This window comes from Solanum verrucosum, unplaced genomic scaffold (assembly GCF_900185275.1).
Source record: "Solanum verrucosum unplaced genomic scaffold, falcon-dt-bn FXZP01000051.1, whole genome shotgun sequence".
In the NCBI taxonomy this organism is placed as follows: domain Eukaryota; kingdom Viridiplantae; phylum Streptophyta; class Magnoliopsida; order Solanales; family Solanaceae; genus Solanum; species Solanum verrucosum.
Window position 1 is genome coordinate 2,705,378 of NW_026020110.1, and position 23,313 is coordinate 2,728,690.

The 23,313-nt window shown below is 35.8% G+C and overlaps 1 protein-coding gene across 1 annotated transcript; it reads right to left on the reverse strand.

Moving 5' to 3' along the window:
- Positions 1–20,424: 20,424 nt before the first annotated feature.
- LOC125825329 (actin-related protein 6) lies at positions 20,425–23,076 on the reverse strand. The gene is made up of 7 exons (XM_049504675.1): positions 22,362–23,076; positions 21,653–21,884; positions 21,517–21,580; positions 21,247–21,331; positions 21,093–21,143; positions 20,946–21,008; positions 20,425–20,869 (listed from the first exon to the last, which is right to left on the reverse strand). Exons 1-7 carry the CDS (start codon positions 23,051–23,053, stop codon positions 20,740–20,742), a joined length of 1,317 nt encoding a protein of 438 aa, XP_049360632.1. The 5' UTR covers positions 23,054–23,076; the 3' UTR covers positions 20,425–20,739.
- Between the last annotated feature and the right edge of the window lie 237 nt (positions 23,077–23,313).

Sequence of the window (23,313 nt, forward strand, 5' to 3'; positions counted from 1 at the left end):
CGGCTATAGCTTTAGCATGCAAAAATTCATTTTTACAACATGACATTAAATGATTACTCAAATGTCCTGCCCCACCCTATTTTTCTACAGTTTTATGATTCATTCTATGTTTACATTTATTACAAATAGCTTGTATTTTATCTTCATTCTGAGTCATAAATTACCACACAACTAATTTTTTAGCGCGTTCTACCTTAGTCCTAGGATGCATGGGGGGAACGGGAGTAGGACAACGAAAGGGAGCGGGAGGGGAAGAGGGATTGAGAGTGGGAGTAGCCGTAGCTGACAAAGTTTCATCATCAACATTATTATCAAAACTATCAATATAATCATTAACATCATCATGTTCATCATCTTTAGGTAATTCCTCATCAAAATTACCAAACCTTCTTTGTACATGTTCATGACAAAGATCTAATCCACTATTACTATCAATATTAAAAATAGTTTCATCAACATGCGTATAATCATCTGTATTTATTCTTAATTGAGAAGTTTTAGATTTAGAAGTACTACCGGTTTTTTTTATTTTTCTTGAATTTTGAGCTCCATAAATTAGTGATCGAATCAACTATAGTTGTTTTACCCTTGTCAACATTGTTTTTACCGGAATCCATATTCAAATATAAAAAGTGAGTAAATTATATATAATATGAAAATATAATGCAAAGTTTTAAACAAATAAATAACTAAATAAGTAAAGACTAGAGACTAATTACTCACAAAATAAATAATTAAATGCAAACAAATAAATAATTAAATGAAAAGTGAGTTGGAACGAATGTACCAAACGTCTACTTAAAAAAGTAGACGTGTATGACCCAAAGCCGAAAATTGAAAGTTGAATTTTGAAGCTCCAATTTCCAAAGACCAAATTCGTAATTTTAACGAGAATAAAAGATTAGAGAGTAGAGAGAGTAGAAGATAATATTTTTGTGAGTGAAAAGAATGAAAGATTGGGGGTATTTATAGTTAACAAAAAGGATGAAAATGTAGTTTTTAGAAGGTTGGGGTATTAAAACAAGTTTGGGGGATAGGGAGGTGTAAAGGGGAGTTATGGGGGTGAAAGAGCCATTGGTGGGGCCCAAAAGTCGTTGCCCAACGGCTCTCAATGGTTATAATTTAATTAAGATTTTAAAAAAAATGAACCGGACCGGACCAGGACGAACTGGAACCGGGACTAACCGGACCGAAACTAACCGGTAAATCCCGGTTTTCGTCTCATTACCCCTCCCGGACCCGCTACGTTCTGGACCAAACCGGGACTAATCGGAATCGGTAGCGGACCGAAACCAGAACCGGCACCTCCCGGTTCCTTTGCCAGGCTTAATAAGGTTTATGAGGATCCATAAGAATTTTTTGAGTGTATTTGGAAGATCATTGAAATCATGGATGTCACTCCGATCAAGAGTGTAGATTTGTCCGCTTATTAGTTGAAGGGAGTTGCTCAGATTTGGTTTAAGTAGTAGAAAGAAGAGAGGGCAGTTGATGCAAGCCTATTGAATTGGGACAAGTTTAGGGGTTCTTTTCTAGGTTGATTATTCCTTCTTGAAATGAGAGAGGCAAATGTACAAAAGTTCATTAACTTGAGGCAAGCCAATATGAGTGCAAAAAAGTATTCTTTGAAAATCACTCAACTAAAATCACTCAACTATCCAAGTACGCTCCGACTATGGTGCCCGATTTTAGGGCCCGTATGAGCAAGTTTGTTTCTGGTGCCTCTGAGATGGTGGTGAAATAGTGTAGAACTACTATATTGATCAAAAAGATGGATATTTCTAGGTTGATGACCCATGCTCAATAAATTAAGAAAGAAAAGATTAAGGAGAGTGCTAGAAAGACTAAGATGGCTCGGACTGATAGTGGTGACAACTCTCATCATAGATTTGGTGGTGGTGGTCATTCACAGTTCTGTCAGAGGTATTCAAGTTCGGCCCTATCTTATGCTAGTGCTCTGATGTCTAAGGTCAATAAGGATAGGGGCCAAAACCTAAGTCTTAGAGTAGTGTTTCTAGCAAATATTCTTTCCATGTGTATCATATGTGTGGTAAAATCCATTCAGTAGAGTGTTTGGCCTATACTGGTGGATGTTATGGATGCAGTAAGACTTATCATAGATTAGGGGATTTCCCTTTGGTTGCTAGCAAGAGTAGAAATGTTCGTCATGAGACTCAACATAGTGCTTCATCAGGTCACCCGACTCAGCAAGGTACCTCATCTAGCTCTGGTAGCGGACAATATATGAGCAAGTTTTGTGCTCTTTAGACTCGATAGGATCAGGAGGATTCCCCTAATGTGGTCACTGGTGTGTTATGAGTCTTTCAGTTTGATGTTACGCGTTGTTAGATATAAGAGTCACACTTTCCTTCATAACTTCTTATGTTGCTATAAAATTTGATGTCAGTCCCGAAATCCTATTTGAACCCTTCTCAATCTCTACTCCTATTGGTGAGTCATTTTTAGGAAAATTGGTATGCAAAAATTTCTTGATCTTAGTTTTTTCAGAAAATTGCCTCAATTGATCTAGTAGAGTAATTGTATATACTTGATTTTGACTTTATTCTTAGTATGGAATGGCTTCATGCTTGTTATGATTCTATCGACTGTAGATTAGAGTCGTTAAATTTCAGTTTTAGAGTGAACCAGTCATTGAATGGAATGGTAATACCTCAACACATATATGTCAGTTTATCTCGTACCTTAAGGCCAGAAAGATAATTTCTAAGGGTTGTATCTATCACATAGTTCGGGTTAGGGATACTAATTCTGAAACCCCAACTTCTTAGATAGTTTTTGTTATGAATGAGCTTCTAGAAGTATTTCCCTGATGATCTGCTTGTAGTTCTTCCCAAAAGGGAAACGACTTTGGAATTGACCCTCTTCCAAGTACCTAACCTGTCCCAGCAGCTCTAGTCTTTTAGAAGCTTTTATTCAGACATAGTTAGATTCAATTTTAGTTGAGTTTGATTTGTCAGTTTCATTAAAATCAGTTTTATCTATATTCAGATTTAGAATGGGTATTCCCCATCATTTCCCCTTTATGTTATGTTTTAAGCTTCTGCACAAAATTATCTTAGTTAAGTTATCTTAGTATGCTTATGATATGCCATCAAGGTTAGCTTGGGGTTACTCGTGATCCTAAGTCTCGTGTACACGTCTAGGGGGTAGCCTCGGGGCGTGATATAGTTGAGGAGTTATATGCTCCGGCAAAGTATATGACAGTTCTGGCAGTGTGGGCGAGACGTTGTTTCATAACATAGCTCATAGTGATGGTTGTCGATTAGAGAATCTCCCAAATAAGAGTTATTATTGTATTTTTACATACAAATTGGTTATTATTTTATTTTTACATACAATTGAGTTGCTATCTATTGTCTTACAGCTTTCCATATATTGCATCTTTTATTGTTGCTTTATGCTTGAGTATCTAGAGTTGAGTATCTTATTATTGAGTTGAGCCTTATTTCTCTAAGTTGAGTTGAACTATGTTTCACTGAGTTGAGTACCTTATTGTTGAGTTGAGCCCTATTTCTCTGAGTTGAGTTGAACTATGTTTCACTGAGTTAAGTACCTTATTGTTGAGTTGAGCCCTATTTCTCTGATTTGAGTTGAACTGTGTTTCACTGAGTTGAGCCCTATTTCTCTTAGTTGAGTTAAACTATGTTTTACTGAGTTGAATATCTTATTATTGAGTTGAACTTTATTTCTCTGAGTTGAGTTAAAATATGTTTCACTGAGTTGAGTACCTTATTGTCGAGTTGAGCCCTACTTCTCTGAGTTGAGTTGAGTTGAGTGAGTTGAGAAGAAGTAAGTATGTTTCTTTTCCATCAGTTCAAGCTTATGTTTATGCTTTAGAATTCCCCTTACATGCTCGTACATTCCATATACTGACGCCATTTGACCTGCATCTTTTATGATGAAGATACAAGTATTCAGGGTCATCAGCAGAAGCTTCGTTGATACTAGTTGCAGTTTCAGTTAGCTTTAGTGAGCCTTCTAATATACAGGAGGACTTCACATTTACCTTATAGTTAGTAGTTTTGAGATGTCATGAGTCTTGTCCCGATATTCTTCTGTAATAATAGAGGCTTCATAGATAGACAAACTTGAGTAGTTTTCAGTATGTGTCTTCTTGAGTTGTTTTTTACAAACTTTGAGTTTATCTATTGATTATTGTTTAGACTATTTTTAAGTTGAGTATTTGAGTTTATTGAATTTAATTCAGTTCTAAGCTTATGTTTGCTTGAGTTAGCTTCTGCTTGTAGTCAGTTAGGATGAGGCTTCGCTTGGGGACCAACAATGGTTATCAAGTGTCGACCATGTCCAGGGTGTAGGCCCAGGTCGTGACAGGCATGAGACATTCATGTGGTGCCATAAGTGCACAAGTATGGTGGCATAAATGGGCCTGCAGACGTTTCTCTAGTGATCTCCATCGAAATTGTAGTGATGCCAGTAGTGGCCGACACACTAAAAATAGAAGGCTCAACCTCTAAGGCCTCACCCATTGAAACTGTGGCACCTCCAGAAGCCACACTCTCGAATGTTCCTCACAAGTGCTTACACTTAGACTCTTCTCTCAAATGGCTCATCTATTGAAGCTCACCATGCCTCATGAAACTCTTGAGCATCTTTCTTCCGTGCTTGATATGCGTCGTTATCTTCATCATAAAACTCAACCATCTTATATCTTTTATCATTCAAGTGATCCTTATATGCAAAGAGATCAACTAGCAAGGATGATTTCTTCTCTATCTCTACCTCAATAGGGTTATGATTGACAGAAATGAGCGTTTGGATAGTGTTGTAATCTTCTCTCAAAGTAGAGAGAGCTCACCATAAATCTTACACATCTCAGTCTCCTTCAGCTTTGTCAGCCTATTATGCATCCACTCCTCTAGGACATCTGTTCATCCATAGAAGTCCTTCACAGATTGCTCAAATGATGTTGTTAGAAATTCCTAAGATGCCTCAATCGTAGATTTTACCCACAACTTCAACTATTTCAAAAGTTGTTCCAATTGCTTCTCTGTGTGTGCTGTCTGTTTGGCCAGCCTGGTAATATAATATTAAGTCACTATGACCATGGTTGGGTGGGCTGGCACACGTGGTATCAAGATTCAGTGTAAATGGTATCTCAAATTTGACCACCTAGATTGCAGCTTCAATAGTCTATCCTTCTTTAAGACCGCCGTCCAACTCAAGCCTGAGAAGAATAGGGGTATCAAACCACTCCCCTTATGAAGCATCTATCAACAAACAATGCATTCAAAGATCTAGAGTGCTATCCTAAAACTCTCGCTATCGGGTTGGCATCATCGCAAATCAAGCTAACATCTTGGATGCGGTTCACATTGATGAAATGATTAATATCAACATATGTCAAAACCTCAGCCTCATTACATAGCCCATAAACCAAGAACAAAAATGGTATTCCCATGATATATTTTAGGCCCTTTCTAATATCTCCTCCATTATTTACCTAGCAAGGTTTAAGAGCATACTCGAATATGATACATGCGAAGAATGTAGTTCAGTTGAGTGTCAATGTATTATCATTATCTATTGGTGCCAATCTGTGATGCATAATGGACCACTAGACTTTTGCGGTAAAATTAGTGACGCATTAGTTATCAGGCTGCCATCTGTTACCCAATATGCCTCATCTCATCATTAAGCAATTATGTTCACTATCCACTATAATTGCACACTATGTCATCGTGGGGAAACCTCTTAACATCCTTGGTTGCGTCCGCTCTATGTTTGTACTCTGAAGTTGAATGGGCTTAGATAACTTGAGCCTATAAAGAAAATATTGGATTGTTCTCTAAGATATATCAACTTGCCAACCCCGCACTTGCACATAAGATAATAGTGGTTGAGTTCTTGCAGTTTCCTCCTTTGGGGTTTTACTCTCCATTGTCGTGGCATATGTAGTGTATAGCTCCCTCACTATTTCAATATTGTACTTGCATGGTGGCTTTGCCCATCCATGCTAACTGATATTTATCAAATAATGCTTAATCTCGGGCAAGTCATGTAACTTGGCAGTGCAGATTTAAGATTCCTCTAAGTTACTCTATGATGTAAAAATAACAAAAATAATAATAATAATAACAATAATAATAATAATAATGTCCTCCTCCATTTATAATCATAACACCATTCAACTACCCCTTATGAGTGAGGGAAATATCTCGTAGATATATCACACTCATACTAGAGACATGCCATCTAGAATCTTTTTGGATTTTGGGAATTTTTACTCCATATTTCTTAAAACCGCTATCGCTCAGCCTCAGACTTCAAAGCCTCTGAAATCTCTCTTAGGAAGCTGCTATCAAAATTGATCTCACTACACCTTGAGGCATTCTGTTTAAGCTTTAAAAAATCCTTTCATTATTTAAACTAGGGAGGGGTGGTGGACTGGGACTACTCTTATAATTTTAGCCTTTCTCGATGCATAGCAATTTGAGCTATAATTGGTTGTTCATCAAAACTACTCAATTAGTCTTGAATGTGTGTTTGGATTTCCTAGCCATGGACCTTCAGGCTTGGTATGCCCTTCTTTGGCATATTTTTGGGAGGCATTGCACCTGTGGGAATACCGTTTGATTCACGAGACATAAAAAATAAAGATCATTTTTTTCATTTTTAGGCTACTGTCTTGACTGTCACGATTCAGACTAAGTGTCATAGTCACAAAGCTAGGCTTGCGGAATGACTCGTGAATTTCATCCAGTAGTTATGCTTTTTGTGCCTAGTTAGTATGAGTCAACGTACAATTCTTGGTTTTATACCATAGGTCATAAGAGGACTCAAACTTAAAAGTTCCAAACTACAACGAATTACACTACGAGTTGTGGTCTCATTGTACGACTCTTAGAGTAACTCGTTGTAACACCCTGACTATTCAAAACATCTAAATTAACTCGTATCTTCGTGGAAAGACAATGAGGGTGGGTAATAAATTAAGAATGATTTGGTATGTCAGATTTTAAGTGTTCAAGGGTTGTATCTCAAGTTTTGAAGTTAGGTAAGTGGCAAAATAAAAGTTGGCGAAAGTTATCGTAAGTTCCTTTTTAAAGATCTCTTTGAAAGTTGGGTCAAATGTCTTGGATGTTTTCTCCCAATATATAAAGATTTAGAAGTCCTATCACCCACTAAATCGAAGGCTTACGAGTCTAGTTTGCAACACACAAAACCCCGTATCCAACCGACATCAGAGTAAAAAGTTATGAGGGTTTTACTACGGACTATCAGGGAAGAATGCAGGTCGGATCCGGGTCGAGTAAAAAAATGTGATATGTCGGCTTACTCAACGTTTTAAGCCATGAAAACACTTCATTTCACTTCCAAAGCAGAGAGAAAGCTTAAGAGAGGGTTCCTATGGAGTTCTTGCATGATGAAGGTTAGTTTTTGACGATTTCTACCATTAAACGTTTCCCCCGTGCCTAGAAATGTGATCTCTACACGTGGCTATCATTTTTCCCTTTTATTAGCTGTGTTTGGAGCTGGTTTTTGAAGATATAAATTTGTAGTTATTGGTGTTTCTTCAAGGTTTAGACTTGGTTAACTAAGGTGCATACCAGCTGTGTATATATAGTGTTTGTGAAGCTTAGGACATAAGGAACAACTTTCGTGAAGGACCTACGGTCTGTCAAGCGTTCATTGGAAAGGTATGTTAAGGTTATTCCTTTCGTTCGACATGTTTCCTTAGAGGTAGTTAACGTTGGTGATCTTGTAGATGTAATTGTGAGTGGTTGGCTTATTGGGTGGTTATAAACCCTCATTTTAGGGACTCATAATCAGGTAAGAACGACCCTAAGTTAGGAACAACTTGGATATTATTCATATATATTGTTTATAGCTAAATTGCTCGCCTTTAGCCTATTCAATTGTTTGTTGTCACCCTTGGGGCTATTGTTGTTAGTTGTTGAGCTATGAACTGCCTATGGGGGCTATGATGTTGTCTAATAGGACTATGTTATTTCTAAAGAGGGTTATGTGTTGCCCGCGGGGCTATATTGATGCCAAAGAGTGTTATGTGTTGCCTATGGGGCTTTTTTGACGCCAAAGAGGGCTATGTGTTGCCTACAGGGCTATGTTGATGCAAAAGAGGGCTATGTGCAGCCCACAAAGCTATGATGTTGCCTAAGAGGGCTATGTGCTGCCTACGGGGCTATATCGTTGCCAAAAAGGGCTATGTGACTTCTTACAAAGACAAGGGGCTACCGATAGGGGTATGTAGATTGATTTGGCACCTTCTTGGGTTATGGGGGCCTAGGTAGGTGGTATGTTGTTTGTACCTGCCGAGTTTATGGGGGCTTGGTTAGGTTGATATTTGATCATTTTTGTATTTTTAGATTCAGTAGCGGGTTAGCATGCTTATTTAAAATTTTGATTTCCTTACGTGATTACATTTGGTATATTATGATACTTGCTCACTTAGTCTATAGCCTTTCATACTCTGTACATTATTTTGTACTGACGCCCCATTGCCTTGGGGGAGCTGCATTCATGCATGCAGGTCCCGACAGATGACCCAGTGGACCTCCTCAACAGCAGGATTGACTTCTATCCAATTGGCTAGCCCCTTTCCTCCGGAGCTGCCAGAGTTGGGAGGTTTGTTACCTTTTGTTGTCTATATCTTTATGGGTAGACTGGGGACCTGTCCCTCCAATCTTTACTACTCTTAAAGGCTTGCAGACTAGTGAGTAGGGTGTATAGCTACGTTATGGCCATACTGGCCTAGGTTGTTGGTTTGTTGAAGCTTGCGAGTTGTTTGATGTATTTTATTGATATATACCTGCTTTTAGTTTTAGTATAGATATCATGGTGGCCTCGACAGATGTGGTGGATACTCAGTAAGCTTGCTATGAGGTAGTGATGCCAAAAGTTCAGCCCAATCAGGACTTTTGTGCTAGTTGGCTATTTATTTATATGATCTCCTGGGAGTAGCTGTTTCTTTTATAGATCAGTTGACAGGGGCCTTGCTGGCCGACGGATTAGTTTTAAGCCGAGATATACTTGTTTGTTTTCTTGATTGCGTGTGGCTGTCATGCACTAGTAGCAAATGGTTCAGCAAGGTCAGCTGGGGCTTGAGTTTTGGCATTAGGAACTAGTTGCACCCCTCAAGTTTGAGGCGTGACACTCGTAGTTTTATTCTAGTAACTCAACATATAGGGCACAATCAATATTGTTCAACATACGACTTGTGAGAGGATATCATGAGTGGACTCGTACTCAAAAGTTATGATTTTCATTCATTGAACTACCACTAAGTATGAAGCATACTACAACTCGTAATATATGAATATGGATTGTAGAGTGCTTCAAGTTAAAGAGTATTTCAATGGATCACAACCTCTACGATTGGTACTACAACTTATAGTTCAAACTATGGGTTGTAATAACCGATTCATACAAAATTGTAGAAACACTTGAACTTTTGAGAATAGGGATTACGATTGATGCCATGAGTCATAATGAAAGACTATGAGTCGTGAAATCAGGTGTATCCCCTAGTCTAAGGCAACTTCCAATTTACAAAGTTTCAATTTACTCTTTCATTTTACATAATTTAATTCGAGCAGAAACTTTTATATTTTCACTATCATGATAGTTGGGTCGAAACACAATCGAAAGGAAAGCCATTTTACCCTAGTTCAAGTGAAAATGGAAGAAATCAAGCTATGAATCAATTGTGAAATAGTTTTTTTTTAATCATAATTTGATTTTGGCTTAGGTTTGGAGTTGCTTGCACTTGTTGATTTGCTTTGGGTTGAGGAGTGGTGTTCTTGGTGAAAAATGCATTATGTCATTATTATCATTTGGAAACATCGTGATTCCACCCTTCTTTCATACATACTAGACTAGGCTCACCCATTTGCTATCATAACGGGTACTATCCAGCCACTTGATTATCTCCTTCTTCATAACCGCTTGCATTGGTAGATATAATCAACATTGATGCTCAATTTTGGAAATACAATCTGGCTCAAACTGGATTTTGTGCAAACAAATACCCAACGAAATCCAACTAATGTCTACAATAGTCCATCTAATGGCTCTCTTGAACTCTCAATACTGATTCAAGTGCCTTAACCTGCCAGTCAAGTAAATCTGAAACAATGATGTAACACCTCGGATTCGAATAAGGGTAAAAAAAATTAGTTTTTAAGAATTTGGTGTCAGTTCCTACGGTACCATCCATGGCCCGTGGAATGACCCACGGACCGTAAGAGGTGTCTGTGATTGGACAGGAGGCTTTCCCCAAAAAGGGTCTAGATCCACGGCCAGGATCAACGAACCATTGATGGACCCACGGTCCGTGGACGAGGTCTGTCGATCGAGGCCTCAAATTCCATTTTTGCTGCCAAACGACGGGCTAACAGAACGGACCGTCAGTTGAACCACGATCCGTCGGTCGTCACCATCGTTGGTGTCGGCAGTTTAATTTTTAGGGGCATTTGGGTCTTTTCCTAATTATTGTATCCTAATATTATGTCATTTTCCCTTCACTGAAAGACCTATATAAGTGTTTTAACTCCCAAATTTCCCTAATTGAAATCAATCTCTCAAATTTACAAAATAAGAACAAGTCTTCCTCTCAAAATATTTCTTTCTCTAGAAAAGCTTAAAGAAGAAGGGATCAACCTAGGGTTTCAAGTCAATTCTCCAATCACTCCATTGAAGTTAAGCAATTGGCATTGAGGTATGATAGTTTTAATCCATGGATTCCTTCCATTCTTGAAGTTCCCAAATTCTCTTATTTTCAAAGTAAGAATCCCCAATTAAGTTAGGGTTTTCTTCTATGTTATGGGTTCCTTTAATTACTGATTAAATTATGATCTCTTATGCATGAATTGAGTTAATCTCATGTTTTAACGATGATTCCCCATGAACCCATGTAATTTCCATGTTTTCCAAGTTATGAGAATATAATGTGGGTCTTAGATTATGAAAGAAGAGTCTTATAGAATCAAGCATGAATTGATATAATTACATGAATTTATGATGAATTCTCATGAATCCATGTCTAACCCATGTTTTCTAGATGTTGATGAATGAAAGTGGGTTTTGAACTATGAAAGGTGAATAATGGAATTAGGCATGTTCTTCTGAAATTGATGTAAATGTTTTAAGGATGCTTTGAGAGTGAAGTATCAATATTGTTGCTATTGTTGTGTTGTTGAAAGGATTTCTCATATACACATGTAAGCATGAATTGTGAAAGATTTTCTCACATGATAAGGGTTCTTAGGGTTGAAAGGTTTTCTCACCTAAAATGAACAAATGTTAAGGAACTATTCTAATGTTGAGGCAAGATGTGATTACCCATGCTCACTAATTGAATGACAAGAGTTGATTACACATGTCACACTATGTAAGGACAAGAGGTGATTACCCATGTTCCTTTAAGAGCTAAGATGAATATGAGTACGAACTATTCCGTGGAAGTTAAGCGTAGAACCGAGTGGACAAGTGGCGATTATCCGTGTCCTATAAATTATGTGCCAACATAGGGTTATCTAGATAGACATTAGCTAGTGGATCCACATAAGTTAGAAGTTCATGGTCCTTACTGTGACAAGTAGGACAACTCTTTTCAGTGTGGGAGACACCGGATTCCATGACGATAGCTCTCATGGTCTCATATATCGGTTAAGGCTACTTCTCACAAGCAAGTTATGATGAACTAGGGTTACTTCAAGGAAGAATTTCATATATGTTAAGATGAAGATTATGTGCATTGACCATGTTTCATGACTCATGTTTTTTAACTCTTATCTCATGTTTTAGTTTGGTCATTGTATCTTATGAAGGTATCTCTCTTTAAGCATGTTTTCATATGAAGGTTCACAGTTTCATGGCTAGAGTTAGTTGAGGAGATTCCGAGCTTTTGGTGAGTCCTCATGCTTCGAGGACGAACATTTATTGTTTTCAGTCTTCTCCTTATTTTTAGTTTTTGAACATGATGTACGGGCTTCGCCCAGATTCATTCTTATATACTGTATGGCTTTGAGACTAATGGTTTAGGCCTCCGCTTTACTTTTATAAAATGATTTGGACTTGAAATATTCCTCTTTAACTCTTTTGTTCTATTTCTTATGTTATGAATGCTAAGTGGCTTGTATGAGGCCTCTCAGGGTCCTATACTCCACGTTACGCCTAGGGGGTACCTTGGGTCGTGACAAATGATTACTAGAAATGTATCACCATGCCCAATAAAAAACACCTCAAGTGAGAAGGCGGAGCCTTAAGCTCTAATATAAGAGGTTTTTCGATTGATGGTCTTGCTGGTGGTATTGCATGATTCTTCAGATCAAGATCTAACTTATTTGGTGCATAAGCATAGAGACCATACCAGCCAATACATTAACTATCTTTTCATATTCTTCATCAATTGTCCCCTCAACATTCATGATGATTGTGACCAAAGTCTCTACTATAAATATTTTTTCTATCGGAATCTCTATTTTGGATTCATCTATCACATCAATTACTTTCTCATTAATCAACTGGAACTTAAGTTCACTGCTCTTCCACACTTAAACTTGTATAAAGTTGAAAAAGTAGACATATGAGTCATACGTGACATAATACATGCAAGACACCACATAGGACGCAAATTGCCATGTAGGATTCTACGTAGGATGCATGTGTCTATTTATTCAATTTTATACAAGTTTAAGTGTCTATTTGTGCACACTTAAAGTAAGAGGACATACATATGATTTCATGTCGAGTTAAAGGGTATATTTATGTATTATGCCTATAAGAAGGCATAATAGAAAAAAAAATATTTATGTATTATGCCTATAAAGAAGGCATAATAGAAAAAATGTCATTTAACTTGGCTTCAACTTGTATATATTCTCTCCAACTTTGGTTGTGTACAAGTAGACACTTAAACTTATATAAAATCGAACAAATATACACGTGTCCTACATGATATCCGACGTGGCCAATTTGCGTCCTACATGTCGTCATATGTGTATTATGTCACGTAGGACACATGTGCATACTTGTTTAATTCTATACAAATTTAAGTGTCTACTTGTGCACATCTAAAGTTGGAGGGCATAGATGTTACATGACGTCAAGTAAAGAGAATATTTATGTATTATGCGTATAGAGAATCTCTATATTTGGAGACAATCAACTTCAACCCAATTTTCTATTTTACTCTCTAAAAATGAATCTTTTTCTCTCTCCTCAATATTATATTATTATTTATATTTTATTTTCATTTTCTTATTTCTAAATATCAACCCTTTCTTCTTTTTTCTAAATAATCACTCTATATAATTTTCATGTAATATAAAATTTCATTCTTTTCAAAAACTTTATTTAATATAAAATTATATTTTATTCTAAATTTTTAAATAACATCAATTGCAAACAAATATTATATATTATACATATTAATGGGAAACTCTATCATGACCCAAGACTATCCCCTAGACGTGACATGGTGACTAGAATCCTGAAAGACTCTAAATGAACCACTTGACATATCATGACACTAAGGACCCGTTTGGATTGGCTTAAAAAAAGTAGCTTTTAAGTCAAAAATAAAAAATCAAATTGAAATGACTTTTAAGTCAAAAAATAAAAAGTAGGGGGAGACCTACTTTTTGGTTTTTGACTTATTTTTAAGTCATTTTAAGTCATTATTGACCTTGCCAAACACTTCTCAACTTATTTCAAGTCATTTTTGACTTATTTTAAGTTATTTTTTATATTTGCCAAATACTTCCAAAAGTCAAAAATTAACTTAAAAGTAGGTTTGACCAACTTTTAAGTCAATCCAAACACCCTCTAAGATAACAATATAACTGAAAGAATCATGAAATAAGGATATAAATCTCCAAAACTCAACTATCAAATGATACCAAAATTAAAGTACAAAACCATAATGCGGAAAATATACTAAGTCTGACAACAAGCTTCTACTAAATAGATGTGACTAGGACAAGCCCTAGCTCACGAAATAATTTGAAAATTGAAGGAGTCTGAAAGAACATAAAAGAACTCATAATGTGGCCATGTCCTCGAAGCATGAGGATTCACAAATCTAGACAAAGCTGACTGGAATCTATGTTAACCACAAGTTGGATAAGGAGCACTAGACCCAATATTATAAGAGTTGTCATTACTTGGAATGTACTGAATATGAGGAAAGATGCATGAGTATAAGCATAATAATGTGATAAATATGAGAACATGATAATGTGTGACCAAGTAAATATGACATAATCTGATAACCTGAGTTCACAAAACATAGTACACAGTTAATGCAATATTCTAAAAAAATCATGTAATAAGTAAAGTCATAATTATAGTCATATCATATGTTGGAATCATAATCTTTTATAGGAGATACTGTTAACCAACATAAATCATGTGAGATATAACATGGAGTTCAGTGTACTGCTCTCACACCAAAAAGAGAATGTCCAACTTAACAAGGTAAGGACCCTAATCTTAAGCTTAGGTGAATCCACTAGCGAAAGTCAAATCCTCTACTAACAAGTGACATAATAAGGAGTAAAACCTCTACTAACGGGTGACTCGTCTCATCCTATCGTAGCATGTAGTTTTGGGACAAGAGGATTTCTACTAATGATCTCATACCTCTACTAACGGGTAAGCCTTCATTCCAAGGTCCACTCAGTGCTAAGTAAACTCCTAACACAAAACATGCACAATCATATAATATTCATATTCATAGTCTTTGAAATGGTAAAAATCTAGTAATACCAAATCAATCATGAAAACTCATAATCATAAGAATAGCTCCTTCAAAATATCATGATTTTATAATATAAGCAATTCATAAGAGACACTTATCTAAAACATCTAAATCATGATAATCTTTCATAAAAAGAATTACTTCAATCAGAATCATTCATTTTCATAAACATGCTTGATGCTTTATCTAAAAGCATCTTTCATTAATAAGTACTTCGATTCATAATGCATGCATATCTTCAAATCTTGATTTCATATCAAATCACTTGTATAGAAGGGGTTCATGTAAAAAAAAGTCATTGAAAATATTCAAATATATTCAAATCATGAATAATAAAGATCATTCAAGGAGAGAAAACTTTGCTAACCCATGGAAGAATCATGGAAACCCTAGAAATTGGGTTGAAATCATAAGTAAGAATTAGGTTTCTTGTGGGACCCAATGGGTGAAAAGGACCCATTTATGAACTTCCCACATACCTTGATGAAACCCTAGCTAGAAATTTGGAAAGGAGACTTGGAGCTTGAAGAACCCGAGAATCACCTTGAGGGAACCTTGGAGAAGAAGACTTGAAAGCTTTGAGAGTGAATTACGAGGATTTTGGCCTTAGAAATGGTTGTAGGTCTTACGAATAGTCTAGAAATGACATATTTAAGGAATTAAAAGATAGGAAAAGACCCAAATAACCTGAGAAATAATTATCGAATCGCATCTACGAACACCATGTATGGTCTGTACTCCCTTCTATGGACCGTACTGGTCCTTCGCAAAATCAAGTACTGAAAATCCAAATCTCTGATGTCAGACCACAAGCCAGAGTCTACCGACCGTCAACCTATTTCGTAAAATGTTAGCCTGGAATTTCTCCCAAGTCAAGGACACCAACCACGAACATTGGCCATGAGCCATCTTTCCTAGTACAACCCGTAGACTTTTCCCATAGATTCCAGGTACTTAAATTTCACAAAGTCTGTAACTCACTCTATGACAGGCAACCACGACTCGTGCAAAACTCCACAAGTCGTGTTGTTGACTTGTGAAAGCTCATCTAAGACTTACCATTTTTTCCAAATTTTAGGATACCATCCACGTCAGTCATCTACGGACCATGGATATATGTAAAGTTTGTACTTGGCTTCGTACAAACTTGCATCAATAAATTTTTTGCAACTCTTCTTTTTTAACTTAACTTTTCTACTTTCGAGATGTTACAAACTCGAATAAAAGTAAAATCATTGATGAAATACAATTACATAAATATTGAACTTTTAAGATTTTTCCCATAAAGTCTATTCATGCATTACGGAGTTCAAAATGAGCTTTTTTGTTTCTTTTTTATGCAAGCTAAAAATTGTTCACATCGAAGATTATCATCTACCACAATGTATGTCGTTGCATTTAGTGCTTCTAAAGTATCTTAAATTGGTACATTAAGATCACGCTCATCCTCGATTATCATGTTTTGCAGTATAATTCACTTAGTCTTTATAGCAACACTTCCTTTTCCAAAAATCAGACAGTCCTGCGATAATTGCAAAATGTGATTGCAAAACTCTAAATGCACATTTAACATTTTTTTGGCACGATTCGAGTTTCATCGCAAACTATTTCTTCTTTTGGGAACGTGGATCACAAATAGTTTGGAAATGACCTATCGGATTACTAAATTATTGTTGTAATTATTAAAATTATTATGCTATATAATGTATTTTTATCTTGTATTTAAGCTATTATGTATGTATTGTATTTTTTAAATAAAAATCTCATCTTGTATCAAATTATTTTGTGTACTAATTTACTTTCCCTATTCAATTTTTGCATCAAGTATTTTCATGCTCATTAAAAAGTGTAGTTTAATAATTTATCAATATAATATACAAGTACATTGTTTGAATCATCATTTAATTTTTTTTTGCATTCTTCATAGTGAAAAATAATTATAATTATAAATTACATATTTAAAGTGATAAAAAAAATTAAAAAATTGAAAAATTGTCAATTTGGGATGAAAATAGTATACTTGTCAATAATATATTTTTAGATGTTAAAATTACATTAGAAAATAATTACGAATATTAGAGACTCAACTAATCGTATTATATGATTTATATAAGTTAATTATAAATATTATATAATATAAATAAATTAAAATATTTAAAAAGTGGAACATGGAAGATGAATAGTAGTTCTCCAACCTCTCTACAAATAGAGAATAGAGAACAATTTAGAGTGTGGTTGAAGAGTTCATTCTATATTTTACTCTCCAAATATTGAGAATAGAGAGTAAAATAGAGATGGGTTGGAGATAGTTGTGAAGACTTTCTTATGGGAGAAAAAAAATCAGGAGCACTGCATTTGAGGGATACATTGTCTAATTTCTCGAGTAAAAACAAGTCACAGCCCAATTTAAATTCAAAAAGAAATCCTCCATAATGTGATTGTACTCACAAATGTCATGAAACTTTTGCTTTCATCTTTAAAGTTCATGCTCAATCAAACGTGAGTAAAAACTAATATGCATATCATTAATGTATCAAGGCTCTGGTAATCCATCCACACCGTTTCAAAATTAGAAGTTTTCTATGTACAACAATTGGATATTTACTTAAAACAAGGATTTGTGACAATAGCTCAAGCTATGTAAGATAGGAAGAATGATATTTGGTCATATTTATCATTTTTTTGTTGAATGCCTCTCAAAGTGAGAAAGTCTTTCCATTAAATAGAGAGTATAAAGATTACACATCCCTAAAGATCCATCATTCCTATCCCTAAAGATCAACTATTTCTATCTCTATAAATCTGCTATTCAATCCCTCTAAATCTGCTTTGCCATCCCTTTGAATCAAATATTCTATCACAATATTTATTTTTTTGATTCTACAACAAATCCATATAATAATATTAATTTATAGAACTATATAATTTTATTAATATATACAATCATTCAGTTTACTATCATGCTAACATCCCCCCTCAAATTGATGTTGGTGGATCAAGAAGCATCAATTTGCCTATTAGAAACTGATAACGTTGTCGTGCCATGAATTTTGTAAATGCATCAGCTATTTGAAGATCACTAGACACATGTGGAATAGTAATGACTCATTTATCTACAATTTCTCGTATATAAAGAGAATCTACTTCGATGTGTTTGGTCCTCTCATGAAAATTCGAATTAGTAGCAATATGAATAACACTTGTATTGTCAGTGTTGAGAGGAGAAGGATGAGATTGAAGAAATTCAATCTCAACAAGTAATCCATGAAGCCATACAACCTTGGAGCAAGCACTAGACATGGATCGATATTTAGCCTCTATTGAAGATTTTGACACATGAACTTACTTCTTACTCTTCCAAGCTATCAATGACTCTCCAAAAAACACGCAATCCCGCCCAATCAAAATCACTAAAATCATTAAGACAAATAGGAGAACCACAAGGAAAGAACAATTCATGAGTAGATGTTCCTAGAAGATTCCGAATGATGCAACGAACAGACACCAAGTGGAGATGACGGGGAGCTTGCATAAATTAACTAACTTATTGAACTGCAAAAAAGATATCAGGCCGAGTAATAGTAAGGTAATTTAAACTCTCAACTAATTGTCAAAATATAGTTGTATCAGGAAGAAGATCACCTTTCTCGCGACGATACTTCACATTCAATTCCAATGGAGTATCTACGAAGGAGGAGTCTTGAAAACCAACCAAAGAAATCAGATCTTGAGTATATTTGTGTTGGCTTAGAAATACATCTGAAGCATCTTTATGAACTTCCAAACCCAAGAAATATGTAAGAGTACCAAGATCTTTCATATGAAAAGAATTTGTAAGTTATTGTTGGAGGTTAATGATTAATGAAATTTCGGTTCTTGTGATAATAATGTCATCTACATACATCAAAAGAAGAACAGAGCATGTAGACGTTTTCCGAAGAAACAAAGATGAGTTATATTTTCTCTGCTCAAAAGAAAACTATAGCAAAATAGATCGAAACTTGTCAAACCAAGCTCTAGGAGCTTCTTTTAATCCATACGAAGACCGCTTCAACTTGCATACATCTGATGTAAGTGATGAGAACAAATCAGGTGGATGTTTCATATAAATATCTTCTTTAAGATCACCATGGAGAAAAATATTTTTGACATCCACTTGATAAAGAAACCAGTTTTGTGAAGTAGCAATGACAATAATAGTTCACACCGTAGTCATTTTTTCTGCGGGTGCAAAAGTTTCCTCATAGTCCACCTCATACTCTTGTCTGTTACCAAGAACAACCTATCAAGCTTTGTACCGAGCAAGAGTTCCATCATAATGAAGTTTAATTGAATAAACCCATTTATATCTAATTGGGCGGACATTTGAAGGACATGAAACAATGTCCCATGTGTCATTTCTTTAAGAGCCAAAAGTTGTTCCTCCATTGTTTTTCGTCAACATTCATACTTGGAAGCTTGTGAGTAACAAGTTAAAAAAAATGTTGGATAACATAGAGGAAAAGTCATATCAATTGGGGGTACGAGATACTCTGGTAGATCGTCGAGTAGGCTTAAGAGGACCATATCTTGAAGAATTCTCAGATTCTAGTAGTGGTGCAGCTTCAGGTGATGGATTAGTGTCAGGATGGAGTAAAGTCGGCTGACGTCGTTCATACACAAATCCAGATTTGAACCTGTTAAAAGAAGATGATAAATCTTCAAAAGTAGGAAGAAGAGGAGAAATAGAAGATGAATCAACAATAATAGGAAAGAATTATTGATTCTCAAAGAAAATGAAACACGAAATTTGTGAGAACATGGATCATAGAAAATAAAACCTTTTTGTGAAGTACTATAGCCCATAAAATCACATTTAGTAGATTGTATAGAAAATTTATTATGCTGGGAAGGAGACAAATAACAAACACAACTAAATGTATGAAAATCACTATAGTTAGAATTTTGGTGATAAAAACAAAAATATGGATTCAAAGTGGTGTGAATTCATGCTTTTGAATAGCTATGAAAACTAGAAAGACTCAAGAAAGCAATTAGAATGACCAAGAACAAAAGTCTAGGTGGTAGGACTGATTGTCGAGGAACAGTCAACAAAAACCAAGATTTTCAAAAAAAAATTAGAAGGAACCCCAATGAGTCTATGAAACAAGACAACCAAGAGAAGATTCTAATACCATGTCAACTTTTGATGAATGCCTCTCAAAGTGAGTTTTTCTATTAAATAGAGAATATAAGGATTACACATTCCTAAAGATCCAGCATTCCTATCCCTAAAGATCAGTTATTCTATCGCTATAAATCTGCTATTCAATCCCTCTAAATTTATTTTGCTATCCCTCCGAATCAGCTATTCTATCCCTCTAAATTTGTTTTGCTATCCCTCCGAATCAGCTATTCCATCACAATATTTATTTCTTCGATTCTACAATAAATCTATATAATAATACTAATTTATAGCACTATATAATTACATTAATATATACACAATCATACAGTTGTCCATCATGCTAACAATGTTAGGCAATCACCAGAAGCAGTTTCATTTGTTTGACCGACTCAGAAACTTGTCTTAGTCCATTTGATCCTATCATCATTGTCCAATAAGATCAAACAAATATTCACCAAAGTTGTTCCATCAGTCTTGATCCACATGTCGTAGTCGTACAAACCAATGATATGCGTAATTTCATCTTGTCCTTAACAAGTTGCAGCATAACACCCATACTACAATCAAGGACAAGCGACACGAGACGAGAAAAAGGATTGACATTGAAGATGCCAACAACATTTCATTGCAGATAAGTTAGACCAACCAAGGAGTTCTGCAATATTTAAAAGAAACAGACTAGAAAAAGAATCATTCAGAACAAATCTGATTTTTTTTTCTCGGGAAAACACATCCATATTTAGCTCATTTGCAACTGCAGAGGCCGACGATCATCCTAAAATCTGAATTTCTCCTCTCCATAACACTAGAAAAGTTAGTGGAAGAATCTCTTTCGACATCTTGCTGATCCCAGCTCCTCATATTCAGCTTTTGTGATACACATCGCATCAAAGTCGGGACTTGATGCCAAGAGTGATCCTCCACGCCAAACACCTAGAATAGGACTGCAAACAGTAACAAAAGACATGTTAGAGAAGTACAAACACTTTGAACAGTTCCTCCAAAAGGACAGTATATTACTCTTCTTGAGTCGTGATCTTTAAACGATATTTATCTGGGACAAGAGGCCAAAGGTCCATTTCTCTGCATTGAGATGAATTTTCAATACATAAGCAAATAGAACATCCAGCTTTTCGTAAGCAATGGGCAATAAAGGCTGCATCTTACAGTCTTTTGGCAAAATGAGGAAATAGAGTACTGCCTCCCGTCAGAATAATGCTTCCTCGTCCAAATTCAATACATTGACATTAGAAAAAGGAAGATAAGCATAAACCAATATTAGTAGATAAGCTTTTGAGATGCACCGAGGCTTTTGCACTACCTCTCATATAGAACAGGGTGAAGATGAGAATGGCAGGAACTGATAGCTCGATGAATGCACTCTGCAAGTCCAGCCTGATTCAGTCCTGTAAGCCACCAATAACTGAGATGCTGACAACCAAATTCATACTTAGGAATAAACAAATTCATAGAGCTACACTTCCAGACACTCTAATTCACATGGAAGGGAAAAAATGCTGAATAATTGAAGCAGGTTCTTCAATTGAACACAAAACTGAAATAAAAGTCAAAGATACACTGTGATACGGACCCAAGTCAGCTGGACGAAACATCATCTCTGGGACAAGGAACCGCTCATTTGTCAAGCCAAATTCCTGTTCATACAAATAAATTAGAATAAAAGAAAAGAGGATGACGAGCTATTTATAAGGGCTTGGAAAAAGTACATTTTTTGTCAGATCAATTTTTGATCCATTTCTTCTGTTCCTGTCCTCGGAATTGTCAGTGTTCTCAAGCCGATCCATATCAATTTGTTCCTCTGCTACTTGCTGCAGAGCTTCATCATACAAAGGAAGATATCTCTTTGGTTCTTCAGGGTCTTTTAGAAAACCCTTGGTATGTGTAATACCGTCAGGAAGCACATACGTGCACCTAAACAAATTGTCCTTCCCCGGTTTCCTGGGAGATTGATGCAGTAGTTATGAATAAGGGAGATCCCAGCATGTTTGGCACTCAAAGATCATCTTACTTTAATGTGGATTTTCTGCTGGTTTAATCTAAGTTTTAAGTTGTTTTAGGTTTAGAAAACGGTTCAAACGTCATGGCATTGAAGGATCCTAATTCTACATTTGTTTCAGAGGGGCCAAAACATATAATTGACTTCAAATAATTAGAGACCCCTTTGAACTAATTAAGGGTAGTCCAGTACACGACCCATCCTGCGTTAATGCCCCCATCCTTTTGAACTAGTTATTTAAGTAAAATAAGAGCAAACAGACCCCATAAGGTGCAGCCCATGAAGTTTGATATCCACAGAGTTTGTCACTTAATTCGGAATGGCATGAACTTTGATATCCACAGAATGATAACAATGACACAACAAATATTCAAAGTCATTGGAAATATGAAAGTAAATTGAAAATTAATGAGCATTACCTAGCAATTTGCAAGTCCCTGGGAAGATCCAAAGAGACAAAACAAAGTTCCTCCTTAACATGGTCCATAAGGAAACTTTCATCCATCAAATTAACACTTCTATAACTAACCAACTCCTTTAAGTAATTACTCAAAGCTTTACCACCAAGATCAAGCCTTTTAACAGCATAATTCAATGTAAAATTCTGAAAGACCGGGGAAGCATGAGTAAAAGAAAATCCACAGTCAACAACTAAGCTACACTGGGCTTTAGAAACAAGGCCATAAGGGCGACGAGATGCCTCATAAAGATGAACCAAAGAAGGGGAATCAGATACATAAAGGGCCTTAAAATTAAAATCTTCGAATACAATTTCGTCAATTGAGCGCTGTATGGAAGGGAGATTGAAAAGGGGTTCAGTAAGAAGTAGAGAAGAGTGCGAAGGAGTAATTTTGAGAAGGTTTGAGAAGATGTGAGACCAAATGGAAGATTGGAGATCAGGGTTGATAAGATAACCGCGGTCGAAAGGGCGGCGGGCGGTGGCTGAAGTGAGGTCGACGTCTGGGGAAAGAAGCTGGTCAGCCATAAGCCATTTCTTGGAAGAAAGTGGACGGCCCATGCTATTGGGGACAATAGCAGTTGGATCTCTTTCGCCGCCGATACCAGCCTTGATTACGCCGGCACCGTTGTCCAAAACTACAACGTTCGACATTTCCGATTGCCACACTAATTGAACACCCACCCACGTTCCTAATTTATAAATGAGAATTTCAAAATTAACAATCTTAAATTGTTTTAAAAAACAGTGTACAAAAAATTGTCTAGTGGTTATTTAATTACTCATGGTTTATTTTTTTTTTGTTTTAATTCGTGACATATTTCTATATAAAATGACAACTTAATTTTAAAATATTCATTATAAAATAATTTATATCCACACAAATATCTATAACTTATTTTAAACAAACAAAT